This window comes from Lithobates pipiens, unplaced genomic scaffold (assembly GCF_037356315.1).
Source record: "Lithobates pipiens isolate NorthernLeopardFrog02 unplaced genomic scaffold, aLitPip1_a1.2 Scaffold_16, whole genome shotgun sequence".
NCBI lineage: Eukaryota > Metazoa > Chordata > Amphibia > Anura > Ranidae > Lithobates > Lithobates pipiens.
This window is the reverse complement of record NW_027507748.1, coordinates 175,264,671-175,287,167: the sequence shown is the minus strand read 5'-3', so window position 1 is coordinate 175,287,167 and position 22,497 is coordinate 175,264,671. Positions and strand designations below refer to the sequence as shown.

The window sequence follows — 22,497 nt, the reverse complement described above, 5'->3', positions numbered from 1 at the left end:
TCCAAGTAGTGCCCTCGATCATCAAATGATGGTAAGGACTATTTCAGTACCCAAATATACAGCAAGGGTTTATATAAAAAAATATAACATTTATTACATAATATTTCTGGGGATATTTATTATAGCAAAAAGAAAAAAATATTGCTTTTTTTTCCAACATTGTCGCTATTTTTTTGTTTATAGCGCAAAAAATAAAAAACGCAGAGGTGATCAAATACCACCAAAAGAAAGTTCTATTTGTGGAAAAAAAGGACGTCCAATTTGTTTGGGTGCAATGTCGCACGGCCACACAATAGTCAGTTAAAGCGACCCAGGGCCGTATAGCAAAAAGTGCTCTGGTCAGGAAGGGGGTAAATCCTTCCAGGGCTGAAGTGGTTAAAAACTGTGCTGCAATTACAGCCATTCATCCCAGCGCAATTTTATAACTGTGCCGACATCCAGCAACTAAAGCCAAGGAGCTGAAAAAATAACCTCCTGGGCTTCCGATGCTTCTACAGATCATTCTATGGAGCGTGCTGTAGAAGGAAATGTAAACACTATGCATCTGCATAGTAAGGACATCACGGTACAGTACTGTCAGTATGGGGACTCAGGCAAAGCTGTTTTGGCTTTGTCCAGCCTCTATAGTAATCAATTGTTGGCTGATTGCATCCATAAAAAGATAGCTATTAGAAATGATCTATTGCTGCACAGCATTTATTTTCCTTTTCTTTTTGTACACTTTCTCTTTTTACATTTTCTTTTTTTACTTTACTTTTCTTTTTCTTCATGGGGCCTCTGCTGAGTGGAGATCAGACCCAATCCCCTCCGCCCCTTTCCCACACAAAGAAAATCTATTACCCTTTGTACCAGCGCCCCCCGCCCTTTAGAATGTAAGCTCTACGAGCAAGGCCCTCCTGCCCCTTCTGTATTGTACTGTAATTGTGCTGTCCTCCCCTCTCCATTGTAAACTGTTGGAGCTATATAAATCGTGTATAAAAATAATATAATAATAAAAAAAGTAAAACAACAAAAAAAAAAAGTAAGAAAAAAATATACAGTAAACACCACGCCTACGCACACACATATACATTTAAAGAGATTTTTTTCCATTTTGATTGTACTAGACCATATTCTCATTGTGAGACAAAACTAACCGAACTAACCTTGAATTATAAATTATTGAAAAAGGGATTGGATTAATGATGAAAACATTTACACTTGTTGTAATATTATTAAAGCTGGACCAAAACTATTTTCTTTCTGTAAAGTAATCGACATCTCAGATGTTATTTTACATTGTCTTACCAAGATTTACACATTTTTCAGATGAAAGACGTTGAAATTCTTTATTATTAATAGCAGGAGTCACCTTGAGACAAACAGTTGAAAGTGTTTCCAAGGTTATAACCGTGTTACATTTTCTTGTCTGCAAAACAGTTAACAATGGTTGTTACTCTTCTTAAAGTCTATATAATATTGTAGCATGTAGATACATTCTAGTATAATCCATTTGTTACCATTGTAACCCCTTTTTTCCTGGTGATCTAAACTGGGATATGCTGTGTTCAATTTAGTATGTATATGCCCCGGATGGTTGCAGGCAAATAAAATACCTTATTTATCGGCATATAACACACACCTTGATTTTAGGAGGGAAGTTTCAGGGGAAAAAAACCCTTACATTTTAAATGAAGAACTTTGAAGCAAAATAAGGGTCAGTGCCCATCAATGCAGCCTCACCATTGCCCATCTGCAGCCTCACTATTGCCCATGTGTAGCCTGATCAATGCCATGTGCAGCATCACAATTGCCCATCAATGCAGCCTGATCAATGCCCATCTGCAGCCTCACAATTGCCAATCAATGCAGCTTGATCAATGCCCATCTGCAGCCTCACAATTGCCCATGATTGCAGCTTGATCAATGCCCATATGCAGCGTCACCTTTGCCATAAATGCAGCCTGATCAATGCCATCTGCGGCCTCACAATTGCCCATCAATGCAGCCTGATCAATGCCCATCTGCAGCCTTACAATTGCCCATCAATGCAGCCTGATCAATGCCCATCTACAACCTCACAATTGCCAATCAATGCAGCTTGATCAATGCCCATCTGCAGCCTCACAATTGCCCATGATTGCAGCTTGATCAATGCCCATATGCAGCCTCACCTTTGCCATAAATGCAGCCTGATCAATGCCATCTGCAGCCTCACAATTGCCCATGATTGCAGCTTGATCAATGCCCATATACAGCCTCACCTTTGCCATAAATGCAGCCTGATCAATGCCATCTGCAGCCTCACAATTGCCCATCAATGCAGCCTGATCAATGCCCATCTGTAGCCTCACAATTGCCCATCAATGCAGCCTGATCAATGCCCATCTACAACCTCACAATTGCCAATCAATGCAGCTTGATCAATGCCCATCTGCAACCTCACAATTGCCCATCATTGCAACTTGATCAATGCCCATATGCAGCCTCACCTTTGCCATAAATGCAGCCTGATCAATGCCCATCTGTAGCCTCACAATTGCCCATCAATGCAGCCTGATCAATGCCCATCTGCAGCCTCACAATTGCCCATCAATGCAGCCTGATCAATGCCCATCTACAACCTCACAATTGCCAATCAATGCAACTTGATCAATGCCCATCTGCAGCCTCACATTTGCCCATCATTGCAGCTTGATCAATGCCCATATGCAGCCTCACCTTTGCCGTAAATGCAGCCTGATCAGTGCCCATCTACAGCATCACCTTAGATTACTGCTGCCTCGGAGGGGACAGGGATGGGGCGGGACGAGTGCCGTCAGATTACATACAGCACACATCTGTTTACTCGTCAGCCTCTTTAATACAAAGTTCTATGATAGACAGAACACTAGTCCAATGCCGGCCCAGGAGAGGGGACTTCCTATTACAGAGGCCGCTGAGTAAACAGGAGATTATCGCTGTATGTAATCTGACGTCTGTTCCCTCCTAAGCAGCCCAAATTGAAGTATTGGTGTATAACATGCACACACTATTTCCACCCGATTTTCAGGGTGAAAAGGTGAGTGTTATACGCCAATAAATACGATAAACTCAATGACGTTCTAACTTTAAATTCGTAGTATTAACTAAAAGTTATGCATTATACATTTCATTGTATATTTTTAAATGTAAGGTTTTACTGTACAAATGACATTTTGATGATACTGAATATTTTATTCTTGTACTTCTGTGTGTCAGGGATGTACCTGTTATGCACATATAGACTGTCAGCTCTTCGTTCCTGTTTTTTAATAGCTGAGCTATTTTCTAGATGCTTTAAAAAAAATCTGATAAAGAGGTCTGAACTCTGTATACAATAATCTTATGACTTCACCAACACAATTGCTGTTAAAAACAAAATGTAAAAAATAATGTAAAAAATACCCCTATGTGAATGAGCCCCAAGACCTCATTTACACATAGAATTTATGGACTCAATACAGTTTTATCCGTTAGATTTAGCAGGAATTTTGTAAGATATGTTATGCTTGTGTCTGCTAATAATGATTGTTGTGTATTTTATGGGTGAAAATATTGCTTTGATTTTATTTTGGAGGGGGCCTGTCAGGTAGACTGTATGGGTCCCCTTGATTTTTAAAAGTAGCCCTGTTCTTACACATAATGCCTGCTGTTGTACTCCCCGTACTCCTGTCCTATACATAATACCTAATAATACATAATAAGGTTGAACTGGATGGACTTGTGTCTTTTTTCAACCTGACTAACTATGTAACTATGTAACTACGGTATGTAACCTGCTGTTGTACTCCCCATTTCTCCAACAGGGTTAGAGGTACCAATTAAAATCTGACAACGATCGGACACCCAGATGCAATTCTCTGAACATCAATGGTGACAAGCACTAAGATCCATATATATAGAGCCACTTGCTGCACATCCTTATGGGAATTAACAAACAACATTTTACTAAGATGGTACCCAACACCTCTCAGATTGGCTAAGTTCCAATCCACTACTTCACGCCATTGTTGGAGAAACTGTAACCAAACAGGCAATCTAATCCACATTCTATGATCCTGTCCATTGTTGACAAATCTCTGGAAAGAAGTAGAACTTATACAAGAAATAGGCCACCACAACATAACCCTTACTCCACAATTAGCTGTCCTCAATATGATTCCAGACAAAATACCAACAACATTTCGAACAGTTCTCACACACATACTTCTGGCAACTAGACTTCTCATCGCTAGATGCTGGAAAACATCAGATATCCCATCGTTGATGGATGTGATCACTCTGTTTCATTCACATTGGACTTATGAAAACATAAATTCAAGAAACAACATCACACAGGCAAACATCCAAACACTTTGGCACCCTTGGAAATCTTGGTATGCACAAAAAAATAGAAAAATCTGATAATTGAATACCCATAGATGTAATGTAACTCCACCACCAACCTATCCTCCCTGAATGCTCTTGCCCCCCCCCCCCCCCCCCGCTCCTACGTTTGTACCCTGTACTCTTGTTTACTTAACTTCCTTAATGTTCTCATCTTTATTACATATATTCAAAGTATACGTATTCTCTAGTAATGGATGCTTACGTTATTACTGTAGTGATAAAGTATTTGTTTTCATTTCAGAATTCATGTAACTCTGTTAACAATCATTTATTCTACTTTGTACTTATTTTGCATATATTGGTTTGGCAAACGTCATTAATGTACACGGTAATACTTCAATAAAAATCTAATTTAAAAAATAAAATAAAAAATCTGATGATCCAATCTATTTCACCTTTTACGCGAAAGTGTGTTAATTCCTTCTGTTTGACCTTTTTTTGGAAGATTTCCTTTAACTTTCTGTCCAGTAGGCTGTTATCCCTGGGACAGTATACAGTGGGTATAGAAAATAATCACCCCCTTTAAAATAATCACATTTTGTTACTTTGAAGCCTGAAATGAAGACAGGCGCAGTTTTTGTCTTATCCAGCTGTATTTACAACTTGTGTAACTTATAACATCCGCACGAAAGGTCTAACACATGTCAATAAATAAATAAAATTTAAAAAAAACAGAACCACTGAGTTGGAAAAGGGATCACCCCCTTGTCAGTATTTTCCTCCTACAAATTACAGTGATCAGATGTGGTCATTTTGATTAACTCAGCATGAAACAAGCTTTCCTGGAGCATTTCAGTTATTGGTAGTTCAACTGAATCACACAATCAACTGTGGATGGCAAGGCACTGTCACAAGATCTATGGGATAAAGCTGTGGACAGGCACAAGTCAGGAGATGGATATAAAAAAATCATCAGCTTTATCAATGCCTAGAAGCATAGTGAACTCTATTATTAAGAAGTGGAAGGTATTTGGTACAACACAGACCCTCCCTGGATCAGGACGTCACTCCAAGTTAGATGAAAGAGCCAGGAGGAAACTGGTCAGAGAGGCTAAGTAGCCTACAGAAATTCTGAAGCAGTCGCAGGAATTTATGACAAAGAGTGGTTATTTGTGCATGTGACAACAATATCATAAATTCTCCACAAATGTGGTGTGTATGGAAGGGTTGCAAGAAAAAAGGCACTCCTCAAGAAAGGCCACATGCAGTCATGACTGAGCTTTGCCAAAGCAGACCTTGAAGATTCTGATGCTGCATGGAAAATAGTGTTATGATCAGATGAGACTAAAATTTAATTATTTGGCCTCAACACCAAACAATATGTCTGTCAGAAATCCAATACAGCTCCCCATTCAAATACCACCATTCCTACAGTAAAGCATGAAGGTGGTAATATCCTTTTATGGGGTTGTTTCTTTGCATCAGGGACTTGAGCACTTGTCAAGATAGAAGGAAAATGTTTAGTGCAAAATACCATCAAATTCTTAAGGAAAATCTGTTTCCCTTTGCCAGAAACGTATCAAAGGGAAGAAGGTTTACCTTCCAACATTACAATGACCCAACCACACAGCAAAAATTACCACAGAAGAAGAAAAGGGTGAATGCATGGCCTAGTCAGAGCCCAAACTTAAACCCCATTGAAAATCCGTGGAATGACCTGAAGACTGCAGTCCACAAATGGTCACCATTAAATTGAACTAAACTTGAGAAGTTCTGCAAAGAAGAGAGGACAGATATTGCAAAATACAGATGTGCAAAGTTAGCAGAGACATATCCCAATGGACTTAAGGCTGTAATTAAAGCCAAAGGTGGTTCAACAAGATACTGACAAGGGGGTGATCCTTTTTCCAACTCAGTGATTCTGTATTCTCATTTTTTCTTTTTGACATGTTGGTGTTATATCTTTTACTTGGATGTTATAAGTTGCATTGAGTAAATGCAGCCTGATAAAGCAAAAACAGTGTCTTGTCTTCATTTCAGGCTGCAGAGCAACAACATGGCATTATTTTAAGGGGGGGGGGGGTGATTCTTTTCTATACCCATTGTATATCCCTAACTGACAAAGAAACCTCAGTGAAAACAGATGTTCTAGGATCTCAAAGGAGGGTAATTTATAAATGTTTCCCTATGAGCCATGTTCTGATTAATACATGTCACGTGAAGGAGGGATTTTGTGAGGTTCAGAGAATAAAAAGTGAAAAGGATGAGAAAGGAGTGAGCAACAAAATAAATTAGAGATTTAAAGCTGCTCCCAGCTAAACATAGACGTCCCAGAGGGTCTGATAAAACACATAAACAGAATATAATATATTACCCCAATTTTATATTTGTATTGTTCATCGTCTTGTTTCAAATAGATTTCATATTCTGTCTTGCTTTGGATCTCTGGAGGAAAATCACAGTCCCAAGACAGAATTAAATATCTTTCTCTGACAGTCACAGATAAATGTATAGGCTTTACTTGTTCATTGGACACTGCAAAAAAAATAATTGTGTCAATAATTGGTCAAAACTGATGACATGAATCTACATTTATTTCAAACTCCAAGTGAATATAAAGTGAATGATAGGAGATAACATATCACAGAGCACAGGCCAATCCTTCTTATGCCGCGTACACACGATTGGAATTATGGTCGGAAAAAGGTCTAATGGTTTTCCCAACGAAATTCTGACGGAATTCCGCTCAAGCTGTCTTGCCTACACATGGTCACAACAAATTCTGACCGTCAAGAACGCGGTGACATACAACACATATGACGGGAATAGAAAAAGGAAGTTCAATAGCCAGTAGCCAATAGCTTCTGTCTTGTAGTTGAATCTGTGCATGCGTGAGTTTTTGCGCATCGGAATTGCATACACATGATTGGAATAGTTTTTCCGTCTGGAAAATTGAGAACATGCTATCAAATTTTTGCTAGCGGGAAATCGGCCAGCTGAATTCTGATGGAGCCTACACACGGTCGCATTTTCCGATGAAAAGCTCTCATCTGTCTTTTGCTGGCTGAAATTCAGATCGTGTGTATGCGACATTAGAATAAGACTCTACTGGTGCTACACAATAATTCAGTTGTAGGAATTTGTTATTCCTTTAGTCTCTTGTTATCATATAATTTTTGGGTTAAACTTTCTATTCAAATATACATAATATTAATACATTTGTTTAAATGCAGAGTTGGCTACACCCATTTTATGTTGTCTTCATTGTATATGTAATATATAACATATAACATACATATATATATATAATATGTATGAAAGTAATATTAGAGACAAAATCATACCATGCCCCTCAAAAAGGATGAGAGGAAAATCTGATGGATTCAGAGCTGAACTGTAAAGTCCAACTCCAGACTGAAGTCAAATTTAACCTTGCTATGGGCCCCCACCACCCTCCCACTGCATGAGCTAAATAGTCAATTTTTATAGGGGGGCTTGGGTGGAATAACTACTGTATAAACGCCTACTTTATTACTCAGTCCTACATACTTCTTCCTATCTGCACAGCCAATCCCCCAAAGTGGCATTTCTTTGCCAGTTGCGGGTTTTCCAACGTCATCACTTACAATGGGGGACCTGCCCACATCCTGGGAGTCTCAGAGAGGGGAGAATAGTGTTGGCTACCTGGAGATCAAGTTATGTATTTATACTTATTCATCACCCCCTAGAGAAGCGATTTCCAAACTGTTCTGGATGTGGCACTTCGGTTGCCCTTATCTGACCCTCAGACACCTTTCATTCCACTGACATCAACAATGTGGCACAGTTTATTCCACTGACACCAACAGTGGGGTATAATTCCTCCCACTGACACCACTGATGAGGCACTATTCCTTCCACTTTGACCAACGATGAGGCACTATTACTTCCAATTTGACCAACGATGAGGCACTATTCCTTCCACTTTGACCAACGATGAGGCACTATTCCTTCCACTTTGACCAACGATGAGGCACTATTACTTCCAGTGACACAAACAATGGGGCATAAATCTTCCCTCTGTTATAAACAATGGAACACGGTTTTTCCCACTGACAACAAATATGGGGCACCATTGCTCCAACTGACACCAACCATTGCTCCAACTGACACCAATGATGGGGCACTGTTCCTCCAACAGACACCAATGATGAGGCACTATTCCTCCTGCTGAATCCATTGATGGGACACTTTTCTTCCCAATGAAGCCAATGATGGATCACTATTCATCCTCCTACTGACCACAGGAACTATTTCATTTTCATTTACTCCCTCTGACCACCAAGCCTGAGGCATTGTTTACTTCCGCTGAAGTTGGGGTGTTTTCTCCACCCATTGGCCACAGTCCACCCCCCCCCCCCTAAAATTCTGAAGGACAGTAAACTAACTCTTAAAAAAAAAAAGTTGGAGACTCCTGCCCTGAAGCAAACAAGCATTTAACCCATGCAGTGTGAGGCGGCAGTGGGAACTGCATGGTGAAATTTTACCACACCAATCCCCCAGCATTCAGATTTAATATTCAGCACTCATTTTGGAATGTTAGAAATAAATATTAAAGTGTATGTGAACCCTAATAATGAACTTATTTTATTTGTTTCCTTTTGGTCTGTTAAATACAACATTAAGTGTTAACAATCAATTTACATTTTTCAGGATAAAATTGTGTGTTTTGGTCTCCTCCCCACTGTAGCTTTAAGATTACTTCACAACTACGATCTCCTATTTGAAGTCCACAGTCTTATGCCTTGTACACACGGTCGGACATTCCGACCACAAAATCCGTTGGAGTTTTTCCAACGGAATTTGTCCGAAACTTGTGTTGCATACACACGGTCACACAAAGTTGTCGGAAAATCTGATCATTCTGAATGAAGTGACGTCAAACACATACGTTGGGACTATAAACGGGCCAGTAGCCAATAGCTTTCGTCTATCGTTTACTCTGAGCATGCGTGGCACTTTGTCAGTCGGAATTGTCTACACACTATCGGAATTTATGCGATCGGATTTTGTTGTCGGAAAATTTTAGATCCTTCGCTCAAACTTCGGATTTCCCGACAACATAATCCGGTCTGACTTTTTCCGTAGTAATTTCCGACCGTGTGTACAGGGCATTATATTGCTCTCCATTTTCTTTACGTTTTGCATTTCTTGCATCCTAGGTCATAAACATTTCTTGGATTCTCTAAAAATTCCATTTATTCAAATATCTTCATTAGCATTCTCAAAAAAAAAAAAGTGTCATCCTTTAAGAAAATCTTCCCTTTTTTGGGGGAAGAAAACACATCTCACTAACCTTCAATTCTCTACTTAGTCCTAGAGTTCAGGCACCCCTTTTGATTTTTCTTACCAGATTTTTTGGCAGATTAATAAGTATTGCACATGTTGCATACTTATTCTGCATCTGTTTTATTTTTTTTTATTTTGCCTAGACATACACTTTAACCTTTGATACACTACACTTTTGCTACACATTTGGAGAGCAGCTTTAATGCTCAAGTTTAGTAAAAAAATAAATAAAAAATAAAAAAATCTGTACAAGGGACTGTGCTTACAATCACTATGTAGTGTCCCTTGTGCGGCTTGCTGTGGTTTAGTGAAAATTCTTTCTCCTCTGATCCTCCCCATCCACATAGGCGGTAATCTTATGGTGTTGTGGAGGTTAATACTTACTGAAGGACCTGCCATATGCTCTTGTCAAGAGTGTAGTCTTTGCCCGCCCTTAACATTCATCATTCATAGAGCCTATACTATAGCTTCCATGAGTGAAACGTCATCTATGAATGAAGGACAGGTGGATAAATGAAAGGTCCACCTCCTAAGTTAATTTCCCCATGCTTTATCTCTAAAGATGCCACAAGTACAGAAAAGACTGTGATCTGCCAAAAATCCAGTGCGTGCCTAGTCCAATAACATAGTGCCTTTACTGCTTTGAAATTCTAAGCAGTGTTGTCAGCCCCGCATGCTGTACTACAGAATTCCATCCTTTTCTCTCCCTCACCATACATGCAGTACATAGATTTATTTCCAAAGCAAAAGAGTGCTGCTGCCTTTACTACAATAAACCATCACACTGTGTGTGGGGAAGGGGCCAGTGGCATATGCAGTGCCAATATCCATAGGAACTGAGCTCCGTACAGCTGTTCTTGCAAGCATTTGATAAGCTTGTGATAATAATTTTTTTTATTACAGATAAGTAAAAGGAAAAATAATACTGGGGCATGCTCTAGAGGAGGGGTGCTCGACCCTTTGAGGAGTGAGGACCACATAAGTGGTTCAGTAACCGATCGTGGGCCAGACTGAACTATGGGGTCTTAACACCACCAAGCTGCAAATGTAAATGAGCCCTTACTCTCCTGAGTCCCCTATAAGGCTGCTTTCACACTGATGTGTTGCGGTTTACTCTAGCCGTGGGTACAGCGCAGTGCAGCTGCCGGTTTCCTGCTGGTTAGCTGCGCTTTGCCGTAGACCTCTATAACATCTTGCGGGTATGGTGCGGCATTCAGGAGTTTTGTTGTGATTTCAGAAAGGCACCAAACCCGCAAGATATAATAAAAGTCTATGGCTCAGTGCAACAAAGCCGCAGGTGCACTGTGCTGCTCGGATCAGTGTGAAAGCAGCCTAATAACCCTTTGTGTGTGTGATGTTTAATATAGTGACTTTTCCTCTTCCAGCTTCTGCTGGCATCGCTCTACAGGCTGCTAGAAAGGTCCCAGGCGAAGTGCACTTGGTATCACTCCAGCTGGGACAGGAACCAGCACTAGAGGAAGCATTGGCTTATGTGGATCCTGCTCCCTTCACAGCCACCTGCTTCCTCCACTGCCAAAACGCCAGTTCCATGCACTCTGATGCTCTAGGATTGGGGGTCAGCAACCTATGGATCGCGATCTGAGCTTACCAAACCACTATACCAGTGCAAAGCCGTGTGCTTCCGTGGTTTGAAGTCATGGGTCACATCAGAGGGCTCCACAGACCATATGTGGCCATGGTTGAGCACCCCTGCTCTAGAGGGTGGGGGGGGGGGGCTTAGGGATAAAATTGGGCAATGCCTGGACACACCTTTTAACTTTTCTATTAGCATGGCATATGTGTGCCGCTGAGCATTTATCAAATAATCTAGATCTTTCTTTTTTTTTCTTTAGATCCTAAACATGTTTGTGAATTGCTTTATTTTTTAATGTTTGTTTATTAGAAGAAGAAGTGTTCAACAGTATCATTTCTTGTTACATACTTACACACTTTGCTACATTCTTCATGGGCTTCAGAGGCTTCACAGGCTTCATGCAAATAACAATAATGCCACATTACACAAAAGAAAAGAATATAATGTTTTGCATCCATTTCATATTATACAGCTCAAGCCTGAAAATAGAAAGAACATGCTAAAACATTAATTCACAAACCTTCTTTTATTATGAAAATCAAAACATACCAATCAATCATGACGTCTAAGTGCCCATTCACACCAGAACATGGTGTGGTAAACCCCCTTTCCGTGTGCGTTTCCCGCACTGCGTTCAAAAGACACTGCAGTTGCAATCTGCAGTGGATGTCAATGTTAAGTTAACGACACCCCAATGAAGGTCGCAAATGCAGTGCCCCCTGTGCTCCAACGGTGGACTATCTGTCAGCATTATCAGGTCCAGTACAGGGCTCCGGACCCAGCATTCACCTTGATGATATCAGAACCATAGACTGTTGGAGTATGAAGGAGAGGATCCTGCAGGGAGGGGTCTAGTGGCACGGAGGGATTGAGTCGGGTAAGTAGATTTTTTTTTTAATGTCCCCTAGGCCTAACAAGCGGCCCCACTGCAAGGGAGAATTTTTCGGTTTCCCGGAGTTGAGCTTTAAAGGGGTTGTAAAGGCTTGTGTTTTTTCACCTTAATGCATCCTATGCATTAAGGTGAAAAAACACCTCGCAGTCACCGGCTCCCTTGCCTCCCCCATTTTACTTACCTGAGCCCCGGACTTCCGTTGGTGCGTCCCCGCCGTCCTTCTCTCTTCGGGTTCCCGGCTCTTGAGTGGATAGATTGATAGAAGCGCAGCCATTGGCTCTTGCTGCTGTCAATCAAATCCAATGACGCGGGCGCCGGGGCAGAGTCCGAGTCTTGCATTTGGCCTCTATGGACGCCGAATGCGTGACCAGGGAGCGCGCCCGCAAAGTAACCCCCTTGGGAGAGGGGGTGGAGCCGTAAGAGCCACCCAGGGATCCCAGAAATGGATGTTCAGGGCCACTCTGTGCAAAACGAGCTGCACAGTGGAGGTATGACATGTTGTTATTTAAAAAAAAATGATAAACGATCCTTTAGTATCACTTTAAGCCTCATCCATAAATAGGCCACATCCCCAAAAAATTACACAATGTCCAGAAAAAAAAAATGCTATTTAAATGTAACAAATAGTCTGGGGATATTAGGGGCTGAAGTGACAGTTAAATATAACTGCACTTTTAAAAAAGGGGTTATTAAGTTTATTTCACACTGATCCACAGGTACAGTTCAGTGCTTCTGTGGCTTTTCTGAGAGTTAGCTGCACGGAGCCATATAATTCTATTATAGCCCTCGGGTTTGGTGCACTTTCTGAAAGTGCACCAAAACTCCTGAGAGTTTTGGTATGCTTTCAGAAAGTGCACCACACTGGCAAGATGTAGTAGATGGCAAAGCACAGCTAACCCACATGGAAAGCTGCAGGTGCACTGTGCTGCACCCATGGTTTTGGCTACAGTGCATCAGTGTAAAAGCAGCCTTATAGGGGGCTCAGGACAGTAAAGGCTCATTTACATTTGTGATTTGGAGGGGGAGGAAAAACCCCTAGTTCATTGTGGCTCGCAACCGATTACAAAATTGCTTAAGTGGCCCTTGCTCTTCAGAAGGTTGAGCACCCCTAAATTAAAAAAATATTTAAAAACAAAACTGTATACTGCAGCTTGCCAGTCCTTAGATGTAGTGATTTCATTTGTTTCATTTTTACGTTTACAACCTGGTAACACTGAGTTGGCGCCCCCCACCCATAGCCACCATGGGTGCCAAAACGACAGAAGCCAGCCGAATGGACCAGCTGCCATACACATGGGCCGATTGTCGGCCGGTTTCTAAATAGAAACTGGCCAATGCCACCAGACATTTGGTCCCACATGTATGGCTCCCGGGTGCAGGCGCCGGCATCTTCAGTAAGGGAATCAGGAAGTGAAGCCTTGCGGCTTCACAGCCTGGTTCCCCACTGCGCATGTGCGATGCGATGCGCTGCATGTTCTGAGTGGTTCCTGCTGTCTTCTGGGATCTGTGTGTCTCCCAGAAGACAGAGGGGGGGGGGGGGTGGAGGAGGGGCCGGACATGGCGTAGATTGTCACGGATTATGCAGTGATCTTTTGCTGGTAGTGGGATCAAATACTGGAATAGACAGGTATCTGCTCCCCCCTGAAAGGTGCCAAATGTGACACCAGAGGGTGGGGAGGAATCTGAAAAGCAGAAGTTCCAGTTTTGGGTGGAACTCCACTTTAAGGAAAAACTTCTTTTTAGTTTTGTTTAGAGTCAAGAAGGATTAAATCACGTGTCAGTATTTTTTTTTTTTTTTGCTGTCTGTTCCCCCATTAAGAAGATTCACCCTCTCTATTTGTCCTGTTTACCATTATCATTAATAGTGAAAAAAAGAAAATTTCGAGCTTTGGGTTGTAAGTAAAGTAATATATAAGAAATCTTCCAATGGGGACACTTGTTTTGGTGACCTGGGTGCCTCCAAGAAATTCACTTAATTTGCAGTTCTGGCTAACAGTTTCCTGTTTTGGCTATGGGACAGGAAGTGAAGCCAAATCTCTGCAATGGGACACAGATGGGAAAAATAAATAATAATCTGTCAATGGTTATAACCCTCCCTTACTTCAAGATGAAAAAAAAAAAAACTGTTTTGTCAATAGTTCTACTTTCTATAGATCTTTTTTTATAGAGTAAGCAAGACTTTTATTGGGCAAGCAAGCAGAGCAGACAGCGGTTACTGACAGTCAGCAGCTCTCTGCTCAGGGAGCTCTTAGAACTGAGCAATCGGTGGTGTTAGATCTTTCGGTTCTCAGTGTCAGTGTGAGGCAGAAGGGCACAGATTCTTAAAAAAAAAAAAAAAAAAAACACATCTCGTTTAACCACTTAAGGAGCAAAAGGATTTACCTCCTTGATGATCAGGCCATTTTTTGCAATACAGCGCTGTGACGCTTTAACTGGCAATTGTGTGGTTGTGCGACACTCTACCCAAACAAAATATATGTCCTTTTTTTTCCCACAAATAGAGAATTATTTTGGTGGTATTTGAAAAAAGCGACAATTTAAAAAAAAACAATATTTTTTACTTTTTGCTATAATAAATTCCCCCCCCCCCCCCAAAAAAAAACTAATAAATCTAATTTCTTCCTCAGTTTAGGCCAATATATATTCTTCTACATATTTTTGGTAAAAAAAAAAAATGCAATAAGTGTATATTGATTGGTCTTGGGCAGAAGTTATAGCGTCTACAAAATAAGGAATAGATTTATGGCATTTTTATTATTATAATTTTTTAATTTGCTAGTAATTCAAAAAAAGGGGGAACAAGGGGAACTTGTTCCCCCTTTTTTTGAATATAATAGGGATGGAAACACATGACCTTACCAGGCCATAGTTTCGTTAAAAGTCCCAATTAATGTCCATTATGCATCACATTTTACTAGTAATGGCGGTGATCATTAATTTTAAGTGGGACTGCGACGTTGCGGCAGACAGATCGGACACCTGACACTTTTTTGGGAACCAGTGACATTATTACAGTAATCAGTGCTAAAAATATAACTGTTATTGTACTAATGTCAAGGGGTTAAATGTGTTCCCTGTAGGCGTTTTCCAACTGTATGGGGGATGAACTGCCTGGGGAAACACATAGATCCGTTTTCCTGCATAACAGAAAGACAGGATATGTGTGATCTCCCCTGTCAAAACAGAGATTTGCCTTGTTTACGCATGCAGATCCCCGTAATGTCACTGCAGGGAATGATCGCGGGTGGCCGGCGGACATCAAGTCGCCCCAATTGCTAATTGGCTCCCTAGCTGGCTAGTGGGCACGTGCACCCACAAAATAGAGTTCCTGAGCCGACGTGCATTGATAGCGATTCGTGAGAACGAGCCGACCTGCCGCAGTACAATGACGGTGGCTGGTCGTCAAGTGGTTGAAGTCACTCTCTGTTATTGCCAGCCTGAAGCTAGTTAAATTGTATAATTGAATTGAAGTGATAACCTGTGCAATGGTTGAGTAATGTTTGTAAATTGACACGTTCTTATATTTACATATCAACTATTTATACAACTGTCGTTTTAGAGTTGTCAAAAGAATTGCCTATTTTCTGCAAATTTTTTTATCGATTAAATCTTTATAAATAGCCAAAGTGACTTACCCCAGTCTTCATCCAAGTATCTTGCATTACAATATTCTTAAATTAAGGCATTGAGAGGACTGATAACTGCTTGAAGCTTCTCAATCAGTAGAAACCTTAGTTGGGAATATACATGCTCGTCTTCCTATTCAGGGTGTTGTAAAGCTATGGTGGAGCAAAATAATTACCAATGATTTTTTGGAACACAATCATTTTTTAAACAGGGTTGTCATCAATATATGTATTATTCTAGTTTCAAAGTTTAATGTGTTCTTATCAAACTCATCAGCCCCTTGCAAAAGGAGACCTTCATTAAATTGGAGCTGAACCCGAAAGTAAAGATTTGCCGTGTTATAGGGAACAGCAACAGGAAACCGATCTGTGACAATACTGGAATATAACCAGCTTCAAAATGTCATGAGTACAAGCTTTCGAAAAAAAGAAGAAAAAAAACCCAGATTTTTTTTTTTATTTGAATGCCATTGCACAAGTACTGTGGTCAAATCTTATGCTAATGTGACTCACTCAGAGTTTTCTTGCCAACTTTAGCTGCGGAAGATTTTATTGACTTGATGACCAGGCCATATTTTGCTACGCTACTTTAACTGGCAATTGCAAGGTAATGCAATGCTGTACCCAAACAAAATTTATATTACTTTTTTTTACACAAATAGAACTTTCTTTTGGTGGTATTTGATTACCGCTGGGTTTATTTTTTACAATTAAAAAACGAAAAAGGATGCAACATTTAGAAAAAAAGAAAAAAAAATCTGTATTTTTTACTTTCTGCTATAAACATAACCAATATATAAAAAAAAACAAAAAAAAAATCGAATTTCTTAATAAAATTTGTCCTAAATGATGCTACATGATTTTGATTAAAAAAAAAAATCACAATAAGTATATTGATTGGTTTGCGTGAAACTTATTGCGCCTACAAACTATGAAAAATTGAATAGAATTTTTATTTATTTTATACTACTAATGGTGGCAATCAACGACTTATAATGGGACTTTGATAGTGTGGAGGGAAATCTGACACTAATGCCGCGTACACACGACCGGACTTTCCGGCAGACTAGGTCCGATGGTCTTCCCGACTGACTTTTGGCGGAGGTTCGAAGGACTTTCTTAATGAACGGACTTGGCCACACACTACCGGACTAAGTCTGTTAGTTTTGAATGTGATGATGTAAACGGGACTAAAGAGGAGGTTCAATAGCCAGTAGCCAATAGCTTCCCTTGTGTCGTATTTGGTCCGTCGGACCAGCACACAGATGAATGGTTTTCCCGATTTTAGTCCATCGGTGTTGAGTCCGTCTGATAGATTTGAAACGTGTTCTATTTCTAGGTCCGATTTGTTTTCCGAAAAACGATCGGACTAGCCCACACATGATCAGATTGTCTGACGGACTAATCCCTTCGGACCTAGTCTGCCAGAAAGTCCGGTCATGTGTACGCGGCATTACTGATACTGGAGAGAACTGACATCACCAGTGACATTAATATAGTGATTGGTGATAATACTATACACTGTCATTGTACTAATGACACTGACTAGGAAGGGGTTGACATCTAGGGCACTCAAAAGTTAAAAAATGTGCCAAGCAAATGCGTAATGTGTGTAAAATGTGCTGCTTTTAATAAGCGATCTGTCAGTGTCTCCTTCCTGCTTTGCAGGAAGGAGACACTGACAGATCGCTTCCTCTGTACAGAGCTCTGTGCTGTTTATCAACACAAGAGCTCTGGGCTGTGATTGAACGCAGCTGATTAGCAGGTCCCGGCTGTAAATCACTGGCCGGGACTTGCTGACAGGCTTTCGCAGTATGCAATCACAGCGGGTGCCGGGCGGAGGGCATGCATGCGCGCATCTGGAAGTGGGCAGCAATACCTCGCTTTGCCAACAGCGGCCACCTGTCCGCAGTACATTGCCGGCAGGCGATAAGTGCCTAAAACAGAAATGGTAGTAGGAAAATTCATCAGGCACTGTAAACCAGCAACCAGAATCCTTCTACCATGAATATTATTCTTTCCTTCCACCTAAGAAGATCCATGTTATCTTTTTCCACCCTTCTGCCTCTTCATACAACAGGAGTGTGTTTATAATAAATGCACATTGTGCAAATAGGGGCAAAAACAAATGTTATTAGGTTATTTTCCTACAAGTCGAATGCTATTCTTCTTACAGAATAAAGCGAATCAGGAAAATACCACAATATGGCCACTACAGTGAGCAATCATAGTAAATATTTATTTATTTCCTGTGATCTTCAGCTCCGTCTAGTGGCCATAATGCAGTATTTTTCTGATCCACTCTATCCTGTATGAACAATAACATTTGACGTGGAGATAAAATAGCCTAATAACATTTGTTTTTTCCCCATTTGTACAGAGCAGTGGTGGAACTACCAGTGTCGTAACAGTCGCACTTGCGACTGGGCCCTGGCATTCGGCTACTGTCGGGGGCCCCAGCAGGGTTGCTAGTGGCATGGCTCTGAGCTGAGTGTGTCTTTCTCATACAGCTCAGAGCCGGTGTTCTATTGAATACTGCCTCCTGTCCTCCCTCCCTCCTTCGTCCTCTCTCGCATGGGATGAGAGAGAAGGCAGCTGGTTTGCTCATTCTCCCCCTGACTCTCTCCTCCTGTGTGTACTCTGTGGGAAGTCAAATGTGAAGCTAACGAGTTCACACTTCGTGCAGTGTGGAAAGGGCTGCCGATAAACCAGAAAGTGTGTTTACATGTGATCAGCTGATTACATGGTAAAGAGCCACTGTGATTGCGTTGGATGCACGTCCCAGGGGACACGTGGGAGGCAGGGTTCTGGGAGATGTCCATGGACGCCCTCCCAAAACTGGAAGCCCGGGGCTCAGATGTAAGGGGGGGTTGGGGGGGGGGCATCATGGCTTCTTGGACCGGGGCCCCGAGGGTTCTAGTTATGCCCCTGGTACAGAGTGAATGTACATGCAGTTTTACAGGAAAAATAGCTCTATTTTTTTTAAATACACCCAATAAAGTAGCAGCATGCACCATTGTGCTGAATGTTTATATGCGGGAGTGTCCATGAAAGACGCTTCTGTTTATTGGCTGCTATCAAAAGCATGAAACTGTTTTGGGAGACAAAAGGGTTGCTATGATTTGTACCAATGTCATAACCTGTATTAAATAGGTATAAATAATTTTGGCAAATGTTGTTGATTATCTGCAAGACGTGAAATGGTACCAAATGCAGCCAATGTATAATGCCCCATACACACGTCGGACATTCCGACTACAAAATCCGTCAGATTTTTTCAGACGGATTTTGGCCCAAACTTGTCTTGCATACACATGGTCGTACAAAGTTGTTGGAAAATCCGATCGTTCAGAATGCGGTGACGTCGAACACGTACGACGGGACTATAAAGAGGGCAGTAGCCAATAGCTTTCATCTCGTAATTTATTCTGAGCATGCGTGGCACTTTGTCCGTCGGAATTGTCTACACACGATCAGAATTTAAATGATCGGATTTTGTTGTCGGAAAATTTTAGATCCTGCATTCAAACTTTGTGTGTCGTAAAAATTCAGATGGAACCCACACACGATTGGATTTTCTGACAACAAGATCCGATCGCACATTTTCCGTCAGGAAAGTCCGATTGTGTGTACAGGGCATTGAGTTTACTGAATCTTTGGTTATTACATTGGATCTTATCTATAGTTATGGACAATATCAGAATGATTCTTACCTCTAATAAGGCGGCACAGCCAGTACTATTGTTCTACCATATTAATCTACAGTATAATACAGGATTCCCACTTGGTTCTCACTTTCTTTTAAGTCCGTTAGTTTACTGTCATCAGTTTTTAATAGTCATGTGATTTCATTCTAATCCATTTTTTGAGGAATCAGCATTACTTTACATCCCCAAAAGGGAAATCGAAAGACAGCAGATATGAAACTTGTTTATGTATAGTATGACGAAACTTAATAGGCTAATTTTCTTTACGTGGAACTTCAGCTATGACCTTTATTTTCAATGTATTACTCTATAGTGGGGGAGGTTTAGAATTTTGTTGGGTGTAATTGCTGTCTGTGTGGGTTTTTCGGGAGTGTGTGTGTTGGGGGGACTATTAGGAATCCAGAAGCCATTTTTAGAATAAGGGCGACCCCAGATATCTACCCTCTTCCAGGGGAATGAGTACAGGGGTACATTAGTACCCTTTATCACTCATTCCCCAATAAACTGGAAATGTAAATAAACACCCTGACACCAGAAGAAGTAACCAATGCCAATGCTCAGTACATTTGTTTTTGCACCAAAGGATATTTTCACAGTGTGGGAGTCTTTCTTTACTTTGAATTATTGGCGTGAATAAGCTAGTGTTAGTAAAGTACCCCTGTACTCATTCTCCTGGGGTAGTTGCAGATATCTGGAGACTCTTTATTATAAACCCCCCAATAAACTTCCAAGTCCTTTTGAGGACCAGATATGGGAAGAGACCATTGACAACACTGGGACAAGGTGCCTTGACATGGAAGGAGAGCAAGTCACGTTCCCCCCGTCCCTCCCGCCTTTCGTAGGAAGCTCATCAAATGTTGAAAGGCATGTGGTCTGGTGAATAATGGGGGGCAGCATGCTGGCCGCCCTTTCCCTTTTGCCACCAAGTATCTTTTAAAGGACTGCATCTTAAGCCCCATACACACTATGAGATTTTCTGCAGATTTTTTCCCTCAGATTTACCAAAACCATATAATATGAGGTCAAACCTTAGGAGTTTCAATTTGTATGCAATCGGGCAGGCCCTTGCACTACATGGTTTTGGTAAATCTGAAGACAAAAATCAACAGAAAATCTGATAGCGTGTATGGGGCTTTACTGTTTAGTGAGGTCCAAGCATGTTATTTAAAGGATTTGTGTATTTTTAATGCTGCGTAAAAAGACCCTCTCCTTACCGAACAGTACATTTTTTGCATTGCTACATGGTCCCATGGCAGTGCCTTTTTTAGGCAATATCTTGCAAATTACCTTAAAAAAGACAAAAAAAATAATTACAAGATTCACCTCCCAAAGATTTTAGTGGGGTTCTGCAAGTTTGGTGTTTGCCGATTTCCTGCTGGTTTCAACGGAGCAAATCTGGCCTGGTTTTCCATCTACAATGCTAATGCACTTTTATGCCCTGTACACACGGTCGGACATTCCGATGACAAAATCCGTTAGATTTTTTCCGACGACAAAATCTGTCAGATTTTTTCCAATGAATAAATCCGTCAGATTTTTTCTGACGGATTTTGGCCCAAACTTGTCTTGCATACACACGGTCGCACAAAGTTGTCAGAAAATCCGATCCTTCATTGCACGGTGACGTAGAACACGTACTACAGGATTATAAACAGGGCAGTAGCCAATAGCTTTCATCTCGTAATTTTTTCTGAGCATGTGTGGCACTTTGTCCGTCGGAAATTGTCTACACACGATCGGAATTTAAACAATCGGATTTTTTTGTCGGAAAATTTTAGATCCAGCTCTCAAACTTCGTGTGTCGGAAATTCAGACAGAAAAAGTCCGATGGAGCCCACACATGATCGGATTTTCCGATAACACGATCCAATCCACATTTCCCGTCGTAAAGTCCGACTGTGTGTTCAGGGCATTAGTGTGGATAATTCTTGAAATGAGAAGGTACCCAATATAGTGGAAACTGTAGTAAACACAATCAAGTATGTTTTATCTAACATAATGACATTAGAAGCACCAGTGTCAATTATATGTAAACAGAAGCTCAACGAGACATATCAAAGTGGCATATCATAAAGCACATTACAATCTAAACTACAGGTAAGAGGTTTATGTATGTACAGTATGTATATGTTTATATATACATAATCAGCAATTTGTTCTGGAGATGTCAAAACAAAATAAGTAAATATTTATTAATATTATTGATTTTCTTCAATTCTGATTTTAGACTTTTGGCATATTTTTTAAAGCACAGCCTAGTGTGTACCAATTAGTAATAAAATAACTGATTGATCAGAACTCACCTAGATCATGTATTCAGGATCCTTCTCCATTGGTATATATTCAGTGTATTTCAATGCAGTTTTAAGACTCTGCATCAGTCAGATTTCTAGGTAGTGAAACCATCAAGGAATATAAATCACTGTACACTGATACATGGACTTCCCTTTGTAGTATTTCTTCTAAACTGCAGGAAGGGTGGTGGAAAAAAGGAGAACACATTTTGAACGGCCTCTAGTTTCCTTATCTTTTGAATGTCATATATATATATATTTTTTTTTTTTTAGTATTTGCATTTCAATCTTTACGCTACTGACTCTTCCTTGACATGTGTATCCTCAGTGGCAGATATAATAAATTATTATATTATTATTATTATACGCAATTTATAGCGCCGCCAACTGTTTATGCAGCCCTTTACAATGTATAGGAGGGGGGGCAACACAATTACAGTACAATACAAAAGGTACAGGAGGGTCCTGCTCGTAGAGCTTACATTCTAAAGGGAGGGGGTGGTACAAAAGGTAATAATAAATAACAAACATTTTGGTATTTTCATATTAAACCACAGATTTCAAGCTGTATCATGCTTCAATTTAATTGTTGGACAATTTTAACAAAGTCCTTTCGGCGTTATTGAATAATTTTTCACTTGCACTCATATCAATTCAACTTCTCCATGATCATTTTGAGCTACACTATATTACCAAAATTATTGGGACACCTGCCTTTACACACACA

General features: G+C 40.6%; 1 protein-coding gene across 2 annotated transcripts in view; it reads right to left on the bottom strand.

The window, feature by feature from the left end:
- Window positions 1-21,947, bottom strand: part of LOC143982235 (granulocyte-macrophage colony-stimulating factor receptor subunit alpha-like) — a 65,470-nt gene extending 43,523 nt beyond the window's left edge. Inside the window, exons 1-5 of one of the 2 annotated variants that reach the window (XM_077480779.1) lie at window positions 21,780-21,947; window positions 15,779-15,922; window positions 11,604-11,730; window positions 6,704-6,864; window positions 1,288-1,408 (exon numbers count right to left, since the gene is read on the bottom strand). In XM_077480779.1, coding sequence (XP_077336905.1) covers window positions 1,288-1,408; window positions 6,704-6,864; window positions 11,604-11,709 — 388 coding nt within the window. In that variant the 5' untranslated portion in view covers window positions 11,710-11,730; window positions 15,779-15,922; window positions 21,780-21,947. Of the gene's footprint in view, window positions 1-1,287; window positions 1,409-6,703; window positions 6,865-11,603; window positions 11,731-15,778; window positions 15,923-19,482; window positions 19,569-21,779 lie in introns of those variants that run through there. The other variant, XM_077480781.1, reaches the window with a different exon arrangement.
- Between the last annotated feature and the right edge of the window lie 550 nt (window positions 21,948-22,497).